The following is a 22,202-nucleotide window of genomic DNA, read 5'->3' on the forward strand; positions in this document are numbered from 1 at the left end:
TTTGAGCATAAAGGAGCTTTATGTAAAGAGAGAGACTGTTTATACAAAATCTCATGGGGACGGGGAAGGGATGAGGTGGCAGCTTTAGAGAACCACTCAGTCACAGGTCACCAGAACGCTGTGTGGAACAGGGAGACCTGGGTTCTGATCTAGTCTCATTAGTTGTCTGTGTGCCTGGAAAAAAGTCTTTGGGCCTGAGCTTTCTTCTTTAGTGATCAGCAATCCCTTTCATTGTAAGTCTTAACTTCTGTGTATCCACAGTCTCTCTCATTAAAAGCAGGTGGTTTTTATAGTGGATTATTTTTGGTGTTCTGAGACAAGAATTTCAAATACATGACTTTGGTTTATATTATAATAATAAATTAAGTGCCTGCCTTTTCTGCATTTTGCGTATCTATCTCATTGGATCCTACAGCATCCTTCCAAGAATGACACTGTGTTCTTCATTTCACCAGGAACTGAGAGGTAGAAACCTGTCTGAGGGCATCGAAAATCCCAAGCTGCTCCCACATTGGGTTGCTTTTAGGAGTTCGCTTTTATCACTTACCTGTAAGATCGGTGCATGGGTGGCAATATAACTACACCTGATTCTCATTAGAAATTTTTCAAGTGTTTAATTTTGCATGAGTGCCATCTTAAAGTTCTGTTCTATGCCTAGAGTATGGGAATAATTGTTCCGTTGTTGCCTTTGTAAATTATCCAAAAAAAAAAAATTGCCTTTTGTTTTCTCTTTATCCCCACCTTAAGAATTAGTAAAAATAATTAGATGAAATGTTTGTGCATTTATGTATACAGTTGTAACTTGCACACCTAATCCTGATTTTTTTTCCCCTGGCTTGTTTGTAGCAGAAGTAACAGCCACCACGTGAAGTCAGGAACAAGTTCTTAGCCTCCATGATTAATATCTGTGATATCCATGTGCTTGCTTTTTTTTTTTTTTAAGCAATAGCACCTTAACTTTTGGTATTGAAGAAGTCACCAAAAATTATTGATTGGGGCAGGAGTCAAGTTCAGACTCAGAACTTGACTCTGTCCCTGAAGTTAGATAAAATTGTAATCTAATATGGAACCCTTTCCCCACATATTTTCTCTACATTTGTGTTTTTAAAATTATCTTTTCATTATGGGTATTTCTCTAATTGGAAAACTATATAGAAATCTTTTTTTTTAAAGGGTGACTGATCTGACGCATGTATTAATTTGTTTATAGTAACCATTTCACTATGAATAAGTATATAAGAACATTATGTTGTATGCCATGAGAATATACAATAAAAAACACAAACATGAAAGCAGCAAGTGGCCAGAGATCTTAGTTGTAATTATTAGCACTTGTTGCATTTGCTTTTGATTGCCTAATAAATTGTCTTTGTGTTCACAGGACAATGTCCTAGGAAAGGGGCACCATTATAGATAACAGCTCCGGGTGTGTGAACTGCAGGAATGGCAAGTCCTGAGGGAAGCACTGGTGATACTGCAGGAGGATTTGTTTACTGGGATTTTAATTTGACAACTGTTTACCTTTAACTTATTGTGGTATAATTCTGCATGCTTCCTTAGTGATGGGCTGTATGCGAGTTCACACTCGGGGCACATTAAGCAACTGGATGGTGCTAGAGCTGCAGATGATGAAACATTGTTTTGCTGCATGCAAAGGACATTCCTGCAAGCAGGATTTGTTGAAACCTTCCTATGAAAGATTCTTAAACAAACTTGGTCTTTGTTCACAGAAGATAAATGAAATAGGGAGGCTGAGTAGTGAGAGTTTGGGAGGTTCAAAAAATTGCAGAAGCTTTTTTTTTTTTTTTATCTATAACACTTTTTCTCCTGATAACAGAAATAGTTTGCTTATACCCAAGGACATTCTCTAATGACTAGCTGGTGGACACAATCCATATACTTACATTCTCAAAAGCAGATTTCAGAATACTCAAAGAAAACACAAATAGAACTCCATGAACTCTAATCCGGAAAGGTTATACTCTATGAGAAGAAGAAAAGACCACAATACAATTAAAATCCTAGTCAGATAACGAATGCTTAGCGTTGGAAACAGGAGGGGCAGATACGAGAGCATTCATGTCACTGTCACAGGAATTCATTTGAGGGGTTCATATTTAAGAATACAGCGAATAGTATGAATTTGTGAAAAAGTCACAAAGAAATGTTTTGAGTTTCATGAAATATTTGATCGTGAAGGTGAACAACAAAGGGCGAATTCTTACCTGGTAGCAGCAGCAGGTGACCTAGGCAATATAGAGCTCCTGAATCTCCATATTCCTTCTGTCCATCTAGGAAGAATGGCCATCTGAGTAGAAGGTGGAGTGGATAACCATGAGGGAAGCCAAAGCCCATGCTGGTGAGAGAGAACCTAACTGCTAAGCTCGTTCAATTTTCGAATGAATTACATCCTGTGATATTAAGAGGATTTGTAGCTATGTGTGTGGAGCGACCACCTGTAATCCTGGCACCCTGAAGTACCAGAAAGGAAAGAGGCAATCACCCTTATTTTTAAACTGAAGACCAGTGTAGAGTCTGGAAACCACAGAACAGGGAGTTGGACACAGTTCATTAGCAGAATTCCAGCAATCTGTGGTATGTACTTGGAAAAGAAGTAACTGATCCCCAAAAGGCACCCTGAGTTTACCAAGAACAAATTGTGCCTAACACATTTCACATCCTCTCTTTTATAGTTATCAGACTGCTGTATTTGAGAAGCTTAAACATAATGTGTTAGGATTTCAGCAAAGCACTCAGCACCATATATTCTGATAACCTTGGGATAAGCTGGAGAGAAATGTGGATTTCTCCATAGGGGCATCATATGCTCAGGGTGTTGACTTATGGGTCAGTATCATATAGGGAAGTTCTCGGTGGTATGCCATAGTGATCTTTTGTTGCTCCGTCAGGCTTAACCTTTTTTGTCATTTACTTGGGTTAAGATCAGATTTGCCGTGGCACAGAGGTGGATGGCGTGTTTCAAAACACTGTTTGATGGATTTGCACTACAACATGACCCCAAGCACTATAAAACTCAAAATGATGAATTTAGGTTTTAAGGTAGTGAGACAAAATAAAAGTCAAGGAACCCATTCTATACTGATACCCCTTTTAAAAATGGTGGTACACACCTATTATCCCAGTAACTAGGGAGGCTGAGGTAGAGGATTGCAAACTTGAGGCCAGCCTCAGCAACTTAGGCCCTAAGAAATTTAGCAAATAAAAATAAAATATAAAGGGCTGTGGCTGTGACTCAGTGGTTAAGCATCCCTGGGTTCAATCCCTGGTACCCTCCTTCTCCTCCAAAAGTGTAAAATAAATGTTTTTATTAGTACATTATGATATCTATGTAAATATCTTTGAGAAAAAAGACAAGAAATTTAGTTGACTACAAACCAAGTACGAGCCATTCATTCATTCACTCATTCATTGAACAAATATTGACTGCACTCCTGACTGTATCTCAAAGACTGAGGACACTAGATGCAACAAGTGAATACAACGTAGACCTTGATTTCAAGAAACTTGTAGAGCAACTTGTAGTCTAAAGAAGTGTATTAATTTCCAAGGATTGCCATTAAAAAAAAAAAACAGGTATCTTAAAAATAACAGAAATTATTATCTCACAGTTCTGGAAGGTGGAAGGTACAGGTCCAGAATCAAGGAGACAGCCAAGCCACACTTCCCTGACACTGTGGTGGAGAATCCTCCCTCACCTTCCCTAGCATCGGATGGTGGCCGGCAGTCTTGGTGTTCCTTAGCTTGTAGCTGCATAACTCCAACTTCTGCCTCTGTTCATCACAAGACCTTCTTCCTGACTTAACCTCTTCTTAGAAAGACTGATCATAGTGGATTAGGGCCCACCCTAATGACCTTATCTTAAATTGATAACACCTACAAAGGCCCTGTTTCCAAATAACATCACGAGGCAAGGTACTGGGATTTAGAACATCATCATAGCTTGTGGGAGGACAAAAGTCAACTCCTTAACAAGGAGGAAAGCAAGTAGTCACCTGTATACTATCTGTGATAAAGAAAAAGTGACCTAAAAATACAGAGTAGGTTAGGGGTGTGGCTTTGTAGTGGAGCATGTGCTCAGCCTGCTTGAGGCTCTGAGTTTAGTTTGATGCCCAGCATTTTCCCTACGGAAAAACAAAACAAAACAATAGGGTGACCTGGTTTAGCAGGGGAGGGAGGTTTGTCCCGAGTGATTGGGTGCTCTCCAAGTTAAAAAGAGAAGGAGCAACTTTCCAGGAAGAAGAAACAGCTGTGCTAAGAGCCCTGCAGCAGTGAGGCTGGAGTTCTGAGGAAGTTGATAGGAAACCCAGTGTGCTGGGCGTGGGGAGCAGAAGATGAGCTGAGGAGATAGGGAGGAGCAGAGCCAGCAGGGCTGTGTGTACCGTGTGGAGGCAGCCTGAGGCGGTTGTGGAAAACAAAGCAAAAAAGAATACAGGTATACAAGTATAGAGGGTGGATGGAGTCCTTGGCTGACCACATTTGTGTTGTAAGGAGTGCCTTATTTAGATCAGTGTTTGTTGGACTTTGAATTAATACATTTATCTGAAGGGATAGATGGCTTAGGATTTGGAACTAGACTTACATGAGAAGACTTTTCTATATTTGTCCTTCGGGCAGAATTAGACACATTAGTAGGAGTTAAAGGAGGAGAGAGTGCCATGAAATAAAAGGCTTTGTAGCCCTGAGAGCTACACAAGGAGAGAACAGGAAATCTTGAAATTTAGGGGACTCTTTGCCCCCAGAAGATGGCCACCTGTCAGGGATGATGGAACTCTGCGGTAAAAATAAGGTGGGAACAGTTTCCTTGAAGGCCCTCTACAAGGAGCATTTGTAGGCTTTCAAATGTTAACCTAAGGTTTCTAAGATATATTTACATGTGTACTTTATAATTAAAAATTGAGAGCATTAAAAATGCCTTAAAAATCACACATCAGGCTGGGGTTGTGGCTCAGAGGTAGAGCACTCGCCTATCACACCTGAGGCACTGGGTTCAATCCTCAGCACCACATAAAAATAAAATAAAGATATTGCATCCACCTGTAGCTAAAAAAATAAATATGTTTTTTAAAAAATCACACATCACTGGAGCCAAATTCATTTAAAAATCTGGGCAGAGTTTGAACAATCTGCTGCTCTCTGCTCGGCAGCACCTGTGTTTCCTGACACTCTGCTGTGGTTGCAGTAATTACCCTTAACCTCACATCTGTGGTACAACCCTCTCTCCCCTTGTCCTTGCGTCCTCACGGCTGCCTGTAGCTGATGTGTTCTGTCAAACTCACTGCTAGGTACTGGGATTTAGAACATCATCATAGCTTGTGGGAGGACAAAAGTCAACTCCTAACAAGGAGGAAAGCAAGTAGTCACCTTTATACTATCTATGATAAAGAAAAAGTGACCTAAAAATACAGAGTAGGCTAGGGGTGTATTTTAAAATGTATGTTAAGCAAAAAAAAAAAAAAAAAAAAACTATTTAGAAGTGATGGCATGTGAACACACACAGTGTCTTTTACATCAGGCAAGCAGCATTCCCTTCACTGGGAGAGCAGGGAGCAAGAGGGCACAGGGTGTGAGCAACCATGTGAACCCTACCACATGTCTTCAGAGAGATGTTCTCAAAGCAGCACAGACCAGCTGCCAAAAGGACACTTGAAAGGAATTTCCATCTTCAATCACATCTCTTGAAGGAGACAGCCGTATTCCACTTCTTTTTCCTCTCCTCCCCACTTCTCACTTAGCAGGTGGACATTCTGGAGGGTCTTGTTCTTTAGGCTGCTGTAGAGTCAAAAAGAAAGCTCAGGAGCTGATAGAGAAGGCAGAGAACCTTCTCCATCTGTCTCTGCAGTAGCTCAGAAGACCTGGGAGTGGGGGACTAGGGACTAGCGAGAGGCAGCCAGAAACAGCTTAGGGCATCTTTTTACCTATGCAGGTAAGAAGACAAATGTTCTAAGGATAGTATGAGGACAGACTAGACTACAATATGCATGTGGAGAATAACAAAATATAAGGCTAGGAGGTTCTGCTGAGAACAAGTCACAGCGGAGGGGTTTTGAAACCCAGGCTGAAATGTTGGAGTTGTTGAAGTTGGCAGGAGGCCGATGAGATGCAAGTATGGATAAATTGATCCGGAGTCTGAAAATTGAAAGCTCATTGTTTACATTTTATAATTCTCTTATTTTACTATGTGCTGATATTTCTAAATATTCTTAAGCATCTGTAAAACTATGGAAACTAAATTGTTGAGGCAAACTAGTTTATTTACACATCTCTGTACAACATGGTTTCAAATATTTGCTTTTTTTCTCGTGGGCATCATTTAAGGTCAGGGCTGGTTTTCTGGACATAGCCAGAATTCAGGGCCAAAGAGTAGATCTTTCTCTCTGCATCTTAGGGCTGAATGCCATGAAGGGCAGATCAGAGGATTTTTCCTACAGAAGCAGGATGCATGTGGGGTCCAAGGGAGTTTATCTTGGTTCTTTCTACACTCTTCTTACTTGAATAGTACAGGTGTACCACTGCTATTGTAAAGCCTTTAGAGGAGAGAAGGCTAACTTACCATTTACCTAAATTTTAGTTTGGGGTAATAAGATTAAAAATGAATGTTTTAAACAAGAAGTATGAGAAGTATCAGGAGTAGCAGGTAGAGTTTAATTTGATATAAGTAAATATATACATATTTTATATAAATTTCAGAGTTTGCAATGCTTTATTCATATAAACCTACTCTTTAAAACTCATTGATCAATGATTACCCAGTAGTTTTTTAGATTCTGAGATAATTTGAATCTTAAATTGTATAGCCATTTAAGCTATTGCTATTCAAAACTAAAAATCAAAATAAGTGTTTCCAGGAACTTTTAACTAAGAATTTGCAGAATAATATGTCTAGGAATTTTTTTCTTTTATGCTATTTATTAGGGGAATAAATATTAATTGCTAATAAGTATTTTTACAAAATTCAGAATCTTTTCAGAGTTTTTTTAAAAATACAGTGAGGACATTTTTTGAGGAAAATTTTTGAATGTGTATTTTAAGAAGTGACAGATTATGTAAATCATCAAAATTCAACATGTGTTTTGAAGATTGTGGATATTGCTTAGTTATTAGAAAAGAGCATAGTTGGTTTTCTGATTTTTTTCTTTGCTCTAAGGAGTAGCTAAACAGTATTCAACTTTTTTAAAGAATGGATTCAGGAGTGGAATAATGGATTAGTCAGATTAGTCGTGGCTTCTCCCAAGGAAAAGCCCTTGCTGCCTCCGACTCCAGCCCCAGTCTGACCAAGGCGAGCCCTTTCTGGGAGTCCCAGTAGTTCCTGGACTTCCCATAGCCACAACTGTCTAGCAAATTCTTTGGTAATGACCACTTGTCTATTCCCCTCTCTCCCCTGGAATTTTGTTAAGAAATTGCATGTAGACTTTTTATTTTTTGAAAATTTTAAGGCTTGATCTTTTAGAGAAATTGGCATTGTGTTGAACGACTGGTGGGTTGAATTCAAGTCTGTGTAATAATATAAAAATTAAGACAAATTCTGGTAAATCCTTTTGAGGGAAATTGTTTGCAGTTATAGTTTACTGATAAGAGAATACAAATGTGACAAGGAAGTCAGACTTCAATTTTAGGGATCTTATTGTTTCATTTTAATTTAAAAACATTTCAATTTAAAAAATTATTCTTCGTTTGCATATTCTAAATATAATTTTTACTGACTCTGAACCATGATGATGAAGAATTGGCACCATTTTCATTGCTTCTCGGAGCACACAACAGGAATGTTTTATTCAGAAGTATTTAAAACCAGTGGGGGGAACTCAGAAACTTCTCTTAGTCGATAGTAGTGTTTCAACAAACTGCCAAGATGCTAATGATAAAAATATGTGGCTATGCATTATTCCTGTAGTTTAAGAGGTACCAAATCAGAACGTGCTTTTCAAAGTTGAAAAATAGTTTCAAAAGTTATTACTGTTTTTCAAGAACTGACTTTGTAGCAAAACCATAAACCATAACTTGATATCCATCTCCATTTCTTGAACTTGAATTAAAAATGAGTGTGAATTCTTGTTCAATTCTTTTTCTACCATATTTTTATGGAAGAAATTTTGCCAACTATTGAAACAAAAGTGGTCAAATTCTAACTATTAATGAAGTTAGGTGGTTTGGGGGTGGAGGAGGTAAAGTTGGTAGATGGAAAGGGGTGCTTTCCAAGAGAATGATTAGAGGAAATTGGATTTCTCAGCTCTTTGCCTTCAAACAAAGAGAGGTTTCATGTACTTTTAATTCCCTTCCCAGTCTAGGTACCTACTTCTAGTGTCTCAGATCTGAAATTCAGCTACTAATCAAGACATGCTTAAGGTTCCTCCAGGTCATCTGGATTTTCTTGGCCTCCTGGAGTTGGCTTGAATTTTATGGGCAGTGGATTAAAGGTAGGCGTAAGGTAATATAGAGTGTTTTTAAAACAGTTGTGTTTATTTTTTAATGCAGTTTCCTTGAGACGTAATACTGAATGAATCCCCCTCTTGTAACGAGGAGCAGTTTGGACACTGCATTGGCCACCATAAAATTCAGCAGCATTTATAGAAGAATTACTGGCAATTTAATTGACAGTAACCAAAGATTTAATGCTATAAACTTCAGTAATCTAGAAAATCTACTCACCTGAAATAGCTTGCCCCATAAAAAACATCATGCCAAATGTTACAGTGTTCAGTGAGTGTGTGTGAAAAGCAGGCCTAAATGTTATTAAACTCTTTGAATACCTTATGGGAAAAATATTGAAACAGATTTCAAGTTATTACATCCATACACCTGTTTCTGGAAGGAAGAGGAATTATCAGGAAATGTAGCAGAAATTGCCAAAGGTCCAGATTTCATTGAAGAGTTGAAAGTGGGAGTATAAAGCCTGGTGGAGCAGGCCCTCTTGTGACCCCCATGACCTTCAGCGATAGCTTCTGGTTTTCTTGACCAAAGACAACTCAGCATAGCTTAAGCACACAGAGGTTTGTGGAAAAGATGCAGGGGAATCTGGCACACTCAATATCAGGTCAGCAGGGGCCGAAGGAAGGGAAAAGTTGGCTTGTGCCCCTCCTTCCATGTCTCCCTGCTTGGGCAATACACTCTGTTATCCCTGCTCTTTTCTGAGTGGCCACAGCCTGGCTTCTCCTGCCAGCTTCTTGGTTTCTGCACTCTGCCAGACTGGTGCCCGGCCCATGTGACTCCAGCCAGAGGACTGATGGTTTGACTGGTTCAGTTGTTGTAATGTTCAGAGTTACAAAGTCTCCTAAATGTGCCCAGCCTTTGAGTATTTAACCCTAAGCTAGGTACCTGTCTGTAGCCCACTTACTGTGGCTTGGGGGTTGTAAAACAGTGCTATGGGGAGAGCAGTGGAGAGGAGGCAGGAGCAGTGGTCAGTGAGATGGGTCCGTGGTATAATGACTGGGCAGCATAGTGGTTGTCAGTAGAGGGTCCCACCTGCTGCGTTTCACCTCTGTTTCCATGACATGCTGATTGTGATATTGCATAACTCTTCTATACCTCAGTTTTCTCATCCATGCTATGAGATTAATAACAGTCCTGATCCTACAGGGATAGTGTGACAGGTCATCAAAGAATAAGTTATCGGGGACAGTGGTACAAGCCTGTAATCCCAGCAACTCTGGAGGCTAAGACAAGAGGATCATGAGTTCAAAGCCAGCCTCAGCAATGGCAAAGTACTAAGCAACTCAGTGAGACCCTGTCTCTGAATACAAAATAGGGCTGGGGATTTGGCTCAGTGGTTGAGTGCCTCTGAGTTCAATACTTAGGTATTTTTATTTTTATTTTTTTAATGTTTATTCTTAAGTTTTAGGTGGACACAATATCTTTATTTTACATTTATGTGGTGCTGAGGATCGAACCCAGTGCCTGCTAGACAAGCACTTTACCACTGAGCCACAACCCCAGCCCAGTACTTAGGTATTTGTTAATAGTAGCACTTGTAGATTAGTGACGGGTGTGAAATAACTTTGGAAAGGGTGTTTCCTAATGTTTGCAGTGGCACTCATAGGGTGATGGTCCCAGCAGCCTGGGGAGAGGGAACAGGTGGTACCCTCTGGCATTCAGAGTGATTTATTACCCAACGATTGCAAAGACCTTATGGGTCTAAGCCGGTCACTGAGCTCTTTGACAGGACAGGCATAGTGCTGACTGGGCAGCTGCTCTGGTTACCAAGATGCAGAGGGCTTGCTTTCTTCATTTCACTTTCTTCTTCCCCAACCCTAAGAACAAGGTTGCATGCTCCACCCCCTTTATTTATTCATTTATTTGCATCTATTTGAATGACAGGTATATTTTGCTCCTGGTTTTTGCTTTCACTAAAGTTAAATGAATTCACATGTTTTGAAGCACCCGTTGTCTTTACAAACTTCAAATCTCTACATCAGCCATTTATTTCTTGCATGTCCTTAAGAAAAGTCCTTGCCTGGGTCTGGACTCTGTATCAGAAATTTTGAAATAGTACATTTTGCTCTTACTTCTGACAGTACTGCCTTGCTATAAAAAGGAAGAAAATATAAACTGTATTAGGACAGTGGTTGTAACTTTGTAGTGGCCTCAACTGTGTTTTAATTTATACTGGTATCTACAATGACATTCACCTATCTGGAGAAAACTTTAGAGATTAGAGTTGTGTAAGTTGTTCAGAAATTGTTCAGAAAATTTGACATGAAGGTAAGATAAATTTTGGATCAAATATAAGTGAAATGTATATGAAAAAGTATTCTTATTTTCCAGAAAATTAAGATTTTATGTTTGAATGCAAAAGTTTGTTGTTTTGGTTTTGTTTGTTTGTTTGTTTGTTTTGTAAACCCAGACTGAACAGTTATCTTTTATGATTGCCTTTTATCCTGAATAATAGTTATTTCTTAAGAAATTTATCTCACAAAGCTAAGAAAAAAGAATAAGAGAAAACCCAATATTTTTAAAAGATTTTTTAAAGATGGACACAATATCTTTATTTATTTTCATGTGGTGCTGAGGATTGAACCCTGTGCCTCACATGTGTGAGGCAAGCACTCTGCTGCTGATCTATAACCTCAGCTCCAAGAGAAAACCCAATAATTTTGTGGTATCCTGTCCATATCTTTCTTTCTTTTTACTAAAGTTATTTAACCTACAATATAATTTGTAAAATTGTCTTGGAACTTTAAAGTTGTAGAAATACAATTTATGATGGGTGTGGAAATCCAAGATCAAAAGGTCTGGTTGAGAGAAAAAAATCCCAGGAGGCAAAGATCTTTGTCCTATTTACTGTAATTACTTTCCTTCTGTCAGTCCAAAAACAAAGTGCATATGTCTGTCCGTGAAACTAGCAACTGGAATGAGGAAGGAAAAATTGGTTATAATTTGAATGAGCTAATTCATGGATGATTTGTTGGGATGCCTGTCCCACTCACTTGTCACTGCTAGTTCCACTCCTGTAAGATTTATTGTTAGGGCCTGTGATACTGGGACAGAGGACTGAATTTGAAATTTCAGCCTGTACTTAGAACAGGAGGGGAACAATTCATTTCTATGTGACTTAAACTCTGCATCAAACTATTGAACCAAAGTGAAAATCCAGGATGGACTTTTGACTGTATTAGCAGATTTTTAAAGATGTCTGAGGAGTTGAAAGGAAGTCCTCTCTGTGGTGGAAAATCATCCGGGCTGAGGATTTACTCGATCCCCAAATTCTGTGCTGTCATGTTGGCAACCTGGATGGAAGAAGTTTTAAAAGGTCATAACTCCAAGATGCTGAAGCAGGAGTTTTAACTTTTTTTGGCAAGAATTAATAGGGGTTGGGGTTGGAGTCATAGCTCAGTGGTAGAGTGTGAGGCAAGTGGGTAGCACTGGGTTTGATTCTCACCACCCATGTAGATAAGTTAATTAAATAAAGTTATTGTGTCCATCTATGACTAAGAAAAATACTTAAAAAAAAAAACTGATAGGAGTTCGTCAAGGCATAAGGTGCTTAGAAACTGTGATACTTAAGGTGGGGAGTGGGTGAAGGTGGACTGAGGAAGATGCACATGTGTCATTAGATTCATTGGCTCATTGAAATCATCCAGAACCTTCTGCAGCAGACCCTATTGTTAATCCTTCCTAGTCCTCACTTGGCTAATTTTATTTTCAGGTCTCATCTAATATTATGCCTGTTTTCCTTCCTCAAATAAGAAGCCACTGTTTTAGCAATTATTAAAAAATATTGAAGAAGGATACATATCTATTTCTGGTATCACCATAATGATTTGAGATGTCATATAGAGACATATAGATATCATATAGATGTGTCATATGGAGACCCTTTATAATTCTAAGGCCAGGGACATGGGGATGGTGTTACATGGGCCTCTTCCCAGAGTCAGATCACTGTCTTTTAGCACATGTATGCAGGTTCCATACTAAAGATGAATCCTTGGTCAGTATAGCAGAAGCTGACTGTGGGTATATGGTGCAGATCCATAGTGCACTCCTGGAAAAATTGTCAGCTCCCTGTATCAGTAGCATCACTTCGTATGGGTTTGTTGCAAAAGGATAAGTATGAGTGAATTATTTTTTTTCCTGCTGTATAATTTTTTATTTTTTTGAAAAAATTTTTAATTGATCTTTTTTAAAATAAATGACAGCGGAGTGCATTACAATTCTTATTACACAGATAGGGCACAATTTTTCATATCTCTGGTTGTATATAAAGTATGTTCACACCAATTCGTGTCTTTATACATGTACTTTGGATAATGATGTCCATTGAATATTTTTTTAGCAGTGAAAGTGCCTTGCAAAAATGAGAGTAAGGGGCTGGGGATGTGGCTCAAGCGGTATCGCGCTCGCCTGGCATGCGTGCAGCCTGGGTTCAATCCTCAGCACCACATACAAACAAAGATATTGTGTCCGCCGATAATTAAAAAATAAATATTAAAATTCTCTCCCTCTCTCTCTCTCTCTCTTAAAAAAAAATAGAGTAAGGTTGACGTAACTATCTCACAAGAGTTTTTAAAAAATATTTAAAGGAAAAGTTATTAAACAAAAAAAATGTATTGATAACAAATTATTTCACTAACACTGGACACACATATCATTTTTCTCATTCCCTTGTTGCCACACTATTTTTATATATCGCTGTCTCTGCAAAAAAAAAAAGAATATATATATATATATATATATATATATATTATAAAAGCATGAGATTGTCTTTTTTCTTTAGTTACTAAGCACTGTATGATACGCCCACTAGGATGTGATGAATGTTTATTTAAGAATGACTCATTAAGTTGACCCAGTATGTTTTCATGTTCCTTTTCTCCCATCCCATTACATTTCTACAAAATTAGTTTTGTGTTACTGCTTTTATTATCGGTATTTTACCAGGCTATGCGTAGTTGAGATTGTTTGCAAAGGACATTGAGTAACCTGTCAGTTCTGAGAAATTTCTGACGTATGCTTTTCAATTACTCAGAAGCAAATGAATGCTTGACAAATGGGACCTGTGTGTCTTATTTCCCCAGAGCCACATAGAAAAGCTGTCTGCACATAAAATACTTTGCATCTTTAATAGGAGACAAGCAGGAGAAATCCAGTCTTACCCGATGAAAGCGATACATTTCTAAAAGGGTTCACTTTTTACTTCCTACATAATCTGAAATGAATGACATTCAATATTATATTGAAGAGCTGACCATCACTAATCTATTGATTTCGGGTAACAATTGGTTTCCTTATTTTCTTTCGTTTTTATGCTATATTTTCCTCTCAAAATTTCACAAACATGAGTGTGATTATAATATCAGAAAAAGTTTTTAAAAGTAAAACCTCACCCCCAATCTTATCAAAAATCCCTGCTTCGTTTTCCTTGCTTGCTTTCTGATTTTTTTTCCTATGTTAAATATGCTTAGTTGTAGAATCTGTGTCTTTTATTCACAAAAGTCAAGGTTAAACAAGTGCTAGCTCCTTCATGAACATTTATTTAGTTAAATGACAAATAGGTATACCTCTTTCTGTTGCCCCCTTGTTGCATTCCTACAGTTGGGTATGACATGTCCCATGATCTTAAATCTCTAGTGAAATTCAGTGTGCCATTTCCAAGTACTGTTCCTTTAGCAGTGGTGCCTAATTCTTGATCTTCGAACAGGTCTGTATAAAAATACTTGAAATGTTACAGAAACTCAGCATTTAATAAATACCTTCTCCCATCTTCCCTCCCCTCTTAATTGAACTCTACATAAAACTTTCTACTTTCTGATTCTTTTTAAAGCAGAACATGTACCTACTTTATCTTCTAGATATGTTATACAGGGATAGCTATCAACGCCTAAATATAGTATTGACAAAGTTGCAAATTTTTCAACAAGCACTTGTGAAGTGCTATGTTTTGGTGTGGAAGAAATTGAAGATGTGTAAAGTGTATTTTTAATTTCAAGAAATTTTTTACTTGTTTTCCATGTTGCTTTAGATTCTTTGAATTAGCTGCTTTCAATATTGAGAACTTGTATTTATGTCAATGAATAATGTTCAGTGGGTTAATTTTACCTGCCAGAATTAATGTGATACTGATTTGTTCACATTCCAGAAATATCTCTTTCTCTTATGAATGAAAGTCATTTAGATTTAGTAAAGTGGCTTTATTTTATTCTTACCAATAAAACATTTTAATACAAGCTTTAGATTAAGGTTTAGACATGTTCAAGGGTTTATTTTATAGTATATAAAGATGTCAAGTTGTGATCTTGAGTTGAGGGTATTGATGGTGAATATAAAGAAGTTGAAGGAAACAGCATTCAAAGCCAACAAGATCATTGTGCAGAAGTACAATACATGAAGTGAAAACAAACATGACTTTTCAGTTAAAATTTTATTGACTGATAAGCAATTTGTATTCTATTTCCTATTCTTTAGAATTTGTCTGCTGAATCACATGTCTCTGTAGACAAGGCCATGTAGAGTTTTCTAATTTTTATATTTTATGCATAGGCTGTACATATTCATTGGAATCAAGTTTAAACAGATATTAGAAATATAAAATGAGGAATGGGGAGTAAGATTCCTTGCCTTTATTTCTTCCATTTAAAAAAAAAAGACTATAAATAATAATATATAATAGTTGACATGGATTTTGGGTTTACTTATTTCTTTTAAAATCTCAAATATAGGAAGTCATACTTAAAGCATGATTGAATAGTAGTTTTAGTCAGATAATCTCAGCATGGTTTGGGAGCAGTTTTATTATCCTAGCAAGTTAACATCTGCTCTACATTGTTTAAAAAGGAAACAGTAGTTCACACAGACTGGCTAGCATCACGATCACCATTTTACCTGCTTTTAGACGAAACTAAACTGTAAATGCCGTAAAGCTAGAAAACACATCTGTGTAACACCTTTCTGCACATACTCATAGCACAACCCCTGACATTTAGTAAGGTCTAAAATACCTGAGTTGACATTTAGTAAGGTCTAAAATACCTGAATGCTTATAGATACAGAAACAAACTTAACAGATGAGGCAATTTACTTCCTTCCTTGGAGCAATGACTAAATTAGCCACCTCCTGGAATTTCTGTCAACAGAATACTTTTTTAAATTTTTAGAAAGTGAACAAAAGTGACAAATCCTTTTGAACACCCAGGTCTGCTAACCCTTTGTTTCCCAAATCAGCCACTCAATGGCATCTTATGTGTGGAGTGTGAGTGGGCTCTAGCAAATACATAGCTCTCAACTCTCCATCATGTGGTTGCAGGTAAAACCGTATTAACAGGTAAAAAGTGAATGCAGTCACCCTGAGTCAGGACAGCACAGGTCGCCAGATGGAGGAATGCTATTTCTAGATGCCTCTGATCCCCTCCTCCTCCCTCTCCCACTCAGGTTGCACTCTTCAGAATGATTCCCTGCAAAGCAGTGCTGACTTTTGCCCGATGTCTGATCCGGAGAAAAATCGTCACTCTAGACAGTCTGGAAGATTCCAAACTATGCCGCTGCTTGACCACCATGGACCTCATCGCCCTGGGGGTTGGAAGCACCCTGGGTGCTGGCGTGTATGTCCTTGCTGGGGAGGTTGCCAAAGCTGACTCGGGCCCCAGCATTGTGGTCTCCTTCCTCATTGCCGCCCTGGCGTCCGTAATGGCTGGCCTCTGCTACGCTGAATTTGGGGCCCGAGTCCCCAAAACTGGGTCTGCATATTTGTACACTTACGTTACAGTTGGCGAGCTGTGGGCCTTCATCACTGGCTGGAATCTAATTTTGTCATATGTGATAGGTACGTTTCACAGATAAATCTAAATTGTGTAGACTGGTAGAAGCAGCACCCCTGAGCAAGAGGCCTGGTGGTGCGAGTGCAGGTCTGCATTCCTTGGCAGCTGCCTGACCGCCCATCCCAGTGTCTCACTTTTCTCATTTCTGAAATATCTCCAGTTGCACAATTCTGTGATTGATCAATTGATTGATCTGTTGATCTTATTTATTTATTTTTTTGCTTGAAATTGAAGCCAGGGCCTCATGCATGCTGGGCAAGCACTTTACCACTGAGCTACATCCCTGCCCCAATTCTGTGATTTTGGTTCAACACCAGATATGTCTCCTAATGGGTTTGAAAATCCCATGTTAAAAAAAAAAAAAAAAAAAGAAATATATGTGTGTGTGTGTGTGTGTGTGTGTGTGTATATATATATATATATATATATATATATATAAAATATATGTATATAATATGTATTATGTGGTTCTTTATTGCAAATAAAGTCACCTGATTCTACAGTTTTGAACTTGAGCATTTGATACTATTGTATAATTACAAAATTATTAAAATAATTTTATAATGTGATTACAATTTTCAATCTATGTGAATTAATGTAAGTTAATCCTAGAATAAGACCAAGTAGCATATGATGTTAATTTTCTGCTAGTGATTTTTATTCTCTGAATGTTCTATATTTTGGGAAGGTACATCAAGTGTGGCAAGAGCATGGAGTGGCACCTTTGATGAACTTCTTAGCAAGCAGATTGGTCAGTTTTTCAGAACATACTTCAAAATGAATTATACTGGCCTTGCAGAGTATCCAGACTTTTTTGCTGTGTGCCTTATATTACTTCTAGCAGGTAAGATAACCAATCATATGTTTCCCTATGATGAGCCAAATTCCAAATTAATCATCTCAGCAAAGTAGGTCACTGCTGAATTTGGAGTGTGAGTTCTCCAGATTAAGTCAGCATGTTTACTCACTTAGGTTTCTGTTGGATGTCTGTGGGCATTGTCACTGGTTAAACTCATTTTATCTTCTGTGATTGGTTATGTTTCAAAATTAAGCAACTCAGGAGACTCAAAAAAAAAAAAGGATTGCAAGTTCAAGATCAGCCTCAGCAATTTAGCAAGACCCTTTCTCAAAATTAAAAATAAAAAAGCTCAGTGATAAAGTGCCTCTGGGTTTAAACCTCAGTAGCAAACCAAAAACAAAAGTCTGAATCTGAATTATTTGGAATGATAGAAGAAACATGTCTGAGTAAAAGGCATTAGCCAAATGATAGCATGAGGACATCAGTTTTATAATATAAATTGAACATTTGCCGGAGTGGCAATGAAGTTTCAATAAGGAAAATGTACAATTTCTTGGGATTGATTCATCTTATCCAATACAACTAAGGATATTTGCAAGTATACTATTTCTAGAAGAAATTCAGGTTTTCTATCATGCTTTCATCTGCATACTGTAGGCATCTGGTTGAAAAGGAGGCATTCAGGTCATCTTTTTTTTTTTTTTTTTTTTTTTTTTTGTCTTTTTTTGGATATTTTTTAGTTGTAGATGGACACAATACCATTATTTATTTATGTATGTGGTGCTGAGAATCAAACCCAGTGCCTCACATGTGCTAAGCCAGTGCTCTACCACTGAGCCACAACCCCAGCCCACACCTTTTGTTTTTGAACATAGATGTTGTATAGCAAACATAGTTGATGAAATTTTTCAGTTTTTACCAGTGTTATAGCATAGTGGTTTAAAAAGGCACAAGAACTAGAAGTAGGAACAATCTGGTTTTTAGTCTTGCTCTGCCACTTACTGCTTTTAGAACAGTTTACTTAATCTTTCCATCCATCACTCAGTTTTCTCATCCATAAAATAAGGATATCAGTTTCTACCTTAAACATGCCTCTTTCATGGAACATAGTAAGCACTCAATTGACGGCCAACTTCATTTTGTAAGCATAGTTAATCCCTGCTGTCCCCTTCTGTTTTCTTTTTCTTTTTTTCTTTTTTTTTTTTTCAGTTGTAGATGGACAGCATGCCTTTATTTTATGTTTATTTTTATGTGGTACCGAGGATCGAATTCAGTGTCTCACATATGCCAGGCAAGCGTTCTGCCACTGAGCTACAGTCCCAGCCCCATTTTTTTCTTTGTTTCTTTAATATATTTTTTATTTGTTCTAATTAGTCATATATGACAGTAGAATACATTTTGATACATCATACATAAATGGAGTATAACTTCTCGTTCATCTGGTTGTACATGATATAGAGTTACTTAGGTCATGTAATCATGTAGGCACATAGGGTAATAATGTCCAGTTCATTATATCATTCCTACCCCCAGACTCTTTTCCCTCCCTTCACTTCCCTCTGTCTAGTCCAGAATACCTCTATTCTTTTCCTTGCCTGCTATTGTGAATATTAGCATCATCATATCAGAAAAAACATTGGGCCTTTATTCTTTGGGATTGGCTTATTTTGCTTCCTGCTATGCCCTTTTACTTTTTTTTAATTATTTGAACATTTTTAATTTTGATTGATAGTGCTATCTGCAGTCCTGGTTTTGCTTGTGTGTGTGTGTGTGTGTGTGTGTGTGTGTGTGTGTTGCTAGGGATCAAACCCAGGGCCTTGGGCATGCTAGGCAAATGCTCTACCCCAGAGCCATTGGACATGCTAGGCAAACACTATTACTGAGCCATACCGCCAGCCCTGAAGTCCTAGTTAAGCCCATCAAGGATTGCACTAAATAAATTTTTTTAATTGTTCCTACTTCCTACTTGATTTACCCTGAGTAATCTACCGGTCTTGCCTATCCAGCCTTACCTCTATTATTTTCCCCCAGATTAGAAGGATGTGACAAAAATATCTTTTAGGCTCATTATAAAATGTTTACTTGTAAAATTATCTAATTTTAAAAATATACTTATCATTTAAAAAGTTAGTCCTTAATAAAATGTATTATATAGGGATAGAAACATGAACAAAATTTATAGGTCTAAAATGTTTTCTATTTTGCTTCTAATGGCAAAAAAAAATACATTCACTGTCTTTCATCAGATGATGGAATTTAGTTTGGTTTGGTAGCTAAACAGCCTAGCTTACATTAAATAAGTTATATCATATTTTATTTAGAGATGATTTCATTAAACTTAAAATATTCAGCATTAATCTCTCAGCATTGAGCAGCATGTAGCTGTGACCCATTTAAATTCCATGGCAAGACTAAGGCTTGACCTGAGCCTACATCATTTTTCTCTGTTCATTCACCATCATAGCTTTCCTTTAAAGATAGTCTAAACTTACATTATAACTCTGTCCTTAGAGTCTCTGAAGGTCAGAAACCCCTCTTATAAATATTTATTCCTTTGGTAATTCCCCCTGCCTTGTCAATCGGAGGGAAGTACATGCCATATTCAGATGAGATATTTATTGGTCTTTAATCTATTGGTGGGAGATGAGACCTCAGAGTAAAGAGTGCACATGGAACATTGGGAAACTGATATAAAATGTGATAGTGCCTTTGTTATTCTGTGGGATGTATAGCAACCATTTGTAACCCAGCTAGACAATTACAGAGTCAGTACTTGTGCTGACCCTGTGGCTGTCCTTTGTATCATTCAGAGTTATTATTATGAGATTCTGGGAATTAGAAGAATGAGATTCAACTTCTCTCACCTCTGCTTGGAAAATGTTGCTTATGGGATACAGGGTGTTGTGGGTATAGAGAAGAAGCAAGTAAATCTGTGGCATAGTATTTCCATAGCAGTCATTTCTCCAATAATAATATGTAAACTTTATTAGATCCATAATTCATATCTTATGCTAGATAGATTAAAGATTCAAATATGATAAATATAATAATCATTAATAACTAGAAGGAAACATATGAACATTTATAGGTTAATGTTAGGAAAAAAATCATTAAAGATAGTAAATAAAAAAGGAAAATTTATAGTTTACTTGAAAAACTTTTCTATATATATAATCAATAGGAAGGTTAAAAGCAAATGACAGAACTGGGTATAGTTAAGTGTTAGAGCACCTGCCTCATGTGCACAAGGCCTTGGGTTCTGTCCCCAGTACCACAGAGAAATAAAATAAAATATTAAATAAAAAAAGAAAGAAAGCAAATGATAAATAGGGAAAGTACCTACTATACAGAGAGCTTATAGCATTAATATATAAATAAATCTTATAAATCAGTATGAACAGAATACACTGATAGAAAAACTGGGCAATTTCAATTGGGCCAAAGTTTCTGTAGAATATTTTTACAATATGACTAAAAAGCCTTGGGTAAAATTGCATAACCTTTGATACAGTATTAACTTATATAAAATTATTGTAAATAGCTCAAAATAAAAAGGGCTGGGGGGCGCTATGGTTCAGCGGTAGAGTGCTTGCCTAACACAGGTGAGGCCCTGGGTTCGATCCTCAGCACCACATAAAAATAAATAAGTAAAATAAAGGTATTGTGTCCAACTACAACTAAAAAATAAATTAAAAAAAAAAAGGCTGGGGATGCAGCTTAGTGGTAAAATGTCCCTGGATTAAAGTCTCATTATCAAAAAAATTTAAAAAAAAAAAAAGAAAATTGTTGTGGGCTGAGGCTGTAGCTCAGTGGCAGAGTGCTTGCCTCAAATGTGTGAGGCACTGGGTTTGATCCTCAGCACCACATAAAAATAAATAAACAAAATAAAGACATTGTATTCATGTACAACTAAAAAAAATTTTAAAAAGAAAATTGTTGTAAAGAAATAATTAGAAAGTATATAGAGATATTTATAAGAGGATGATATCACTGCTCTTTATAAATGTAAAAAAAAACTTAAGAGTGATCTAATTGTCTATAAATAAGAGATTAAAGTATGGTATCTCTGTATAATTGGTTACACAGCTATTAAAAATGAGGTTATGTATTTGTTGATGTGGAAATATGTCTCTGTGTTTGTATGTGCAAAATTCTGGAGGAGACATCATGGTTGACTTTTATTCTCTTAGTTCTTCTGATAAAATCTCTTGTATAGAATATTTTTATATCTTACTATACAATAAATATATCTTACTATACAATAAATCAATAGTTTCTATAAAGCTATTGATTAAAATAAATTTAACAAGGAACTTTTTTGGCATGGCAATTGAAGAATTATATTCCAACTATGTGTAAAATAAATACATGGCGGATGTATGATTGAGCTTTTAATTTTAAAAGGTTCATTCCCCAGTACCATGAAATAAATAGCTTAAAATAGCTTTTTAGAATAGCATTCCATTAGAGTGAAGTGTTGCTTTACATTTGCCCACCATTGGTAACAATGGCCAGAGTTACTAGACTTATATTTCTTAGTGTGGAATCTCCTGGCTGAGCACTTTTTCCTCCAGAAATCAAACTGGTTGTGTTCAGAAGATGTGGCTTCACAATGAGCCAACTAATGAGTGAACTAGCCATGGAAATGGATAAATGGGAGTTAAATACAAGAAGGCTGGTAACAATAACATCCCTAAGTCTATATTTGCTTCAAAATGTCATTGCCTTTCTTGTAGGTAAAATGACAATGCTCTTTCTTTTTCCGTAGGTCTTTTATCTTTTGGAGTAAAGGAGTCTGCTTGGGTAAATAAATTCTTCACAGCTATTAATATCCTAGTCCTTCTCTTTGTCATGGTTGCTGGCTTTGTGAAGGGAAATGTGGCTAACTGGAAGATTAGTGAAGAGTTTCTCAAAAATATATCAGCAAATGCCAGGTAAAATATTTACGTTTTTTTTTTTTAATCCCCCTTTTAATTTTTATTTTAATGTTGCATTGTAATGGGGAGTACATGAAAGTTTCCTTTAGTGCAGTGGCTCTCAGCCCTTTCTGGGCTCTGTTCTATGCCAAGGCTCTCCCTCCCAGACTCCCCTCCAGACATAAAGGTGTAGGTGTGCTCCCTCTTGAGCCACTGTGA

General features: G+C 37.1%; 1 protein-coding gene across 5 annotated transcripts in view; it reads left to right on the forward strand.

Annotated features, from left to right (window-relative positions):
- Slc7a2 (solute carrier family 7 member 2) overlaps positions 1–22,202 on the forward strand; it is a 67,152-nt gene that overhangs the window by 24,082 nt on the left and 20,868 nt on the right. For 2 of the 5 annotated variants that reach the window (XM_058573118.1, XM_046425953.2), the window contains exons 2-6: positions 2,296–2,595; positions 8,302–8,435; positions 15,883–16,273; positions 16,957–17,112; positions 21,836–22,001. In XM_058573118.1, the coding sequence (XP_058429101.1) occupies positions 8,418–8,435; positions 15,883–16,273; positions 16,957–17,112; positions 21,836–22,001 (731 nt within the window). In that variant the 5' untranslated portion in view covers positions 2,296–2,595; positions 8,302–8,417. The remainder of the gene's footprint in view (positions 1–2,295; positions 2,596–8,301; positions 8,436–15,882; positions 16,274–16,956; positions 17,113–21,835; positions 22,002–22,202) is intronic. The other 3 variants (XM_046425954.2, XM_058573119.1, XM_046425952.2) reach the window with 2 other exon arrangements.

The sequence above is a fragment of the Marmota monax genome, unplaced genomic scaffold (genome assembly GCF_021218885.2).
Source record: "Marmota monax isolate L192 unplaced genomic scaffold, Marmota_monax_Labrador192_F-V1.1 WCK01_AAM20220418_F8-fsc00197, whole genome shotgun sequence".
NCBI classification, from domain to species: Eukaryota; Metazoa; Chordata; class Mammalia; order Rodentia; family Sciuridae; genus Marmota; species Marmota monax.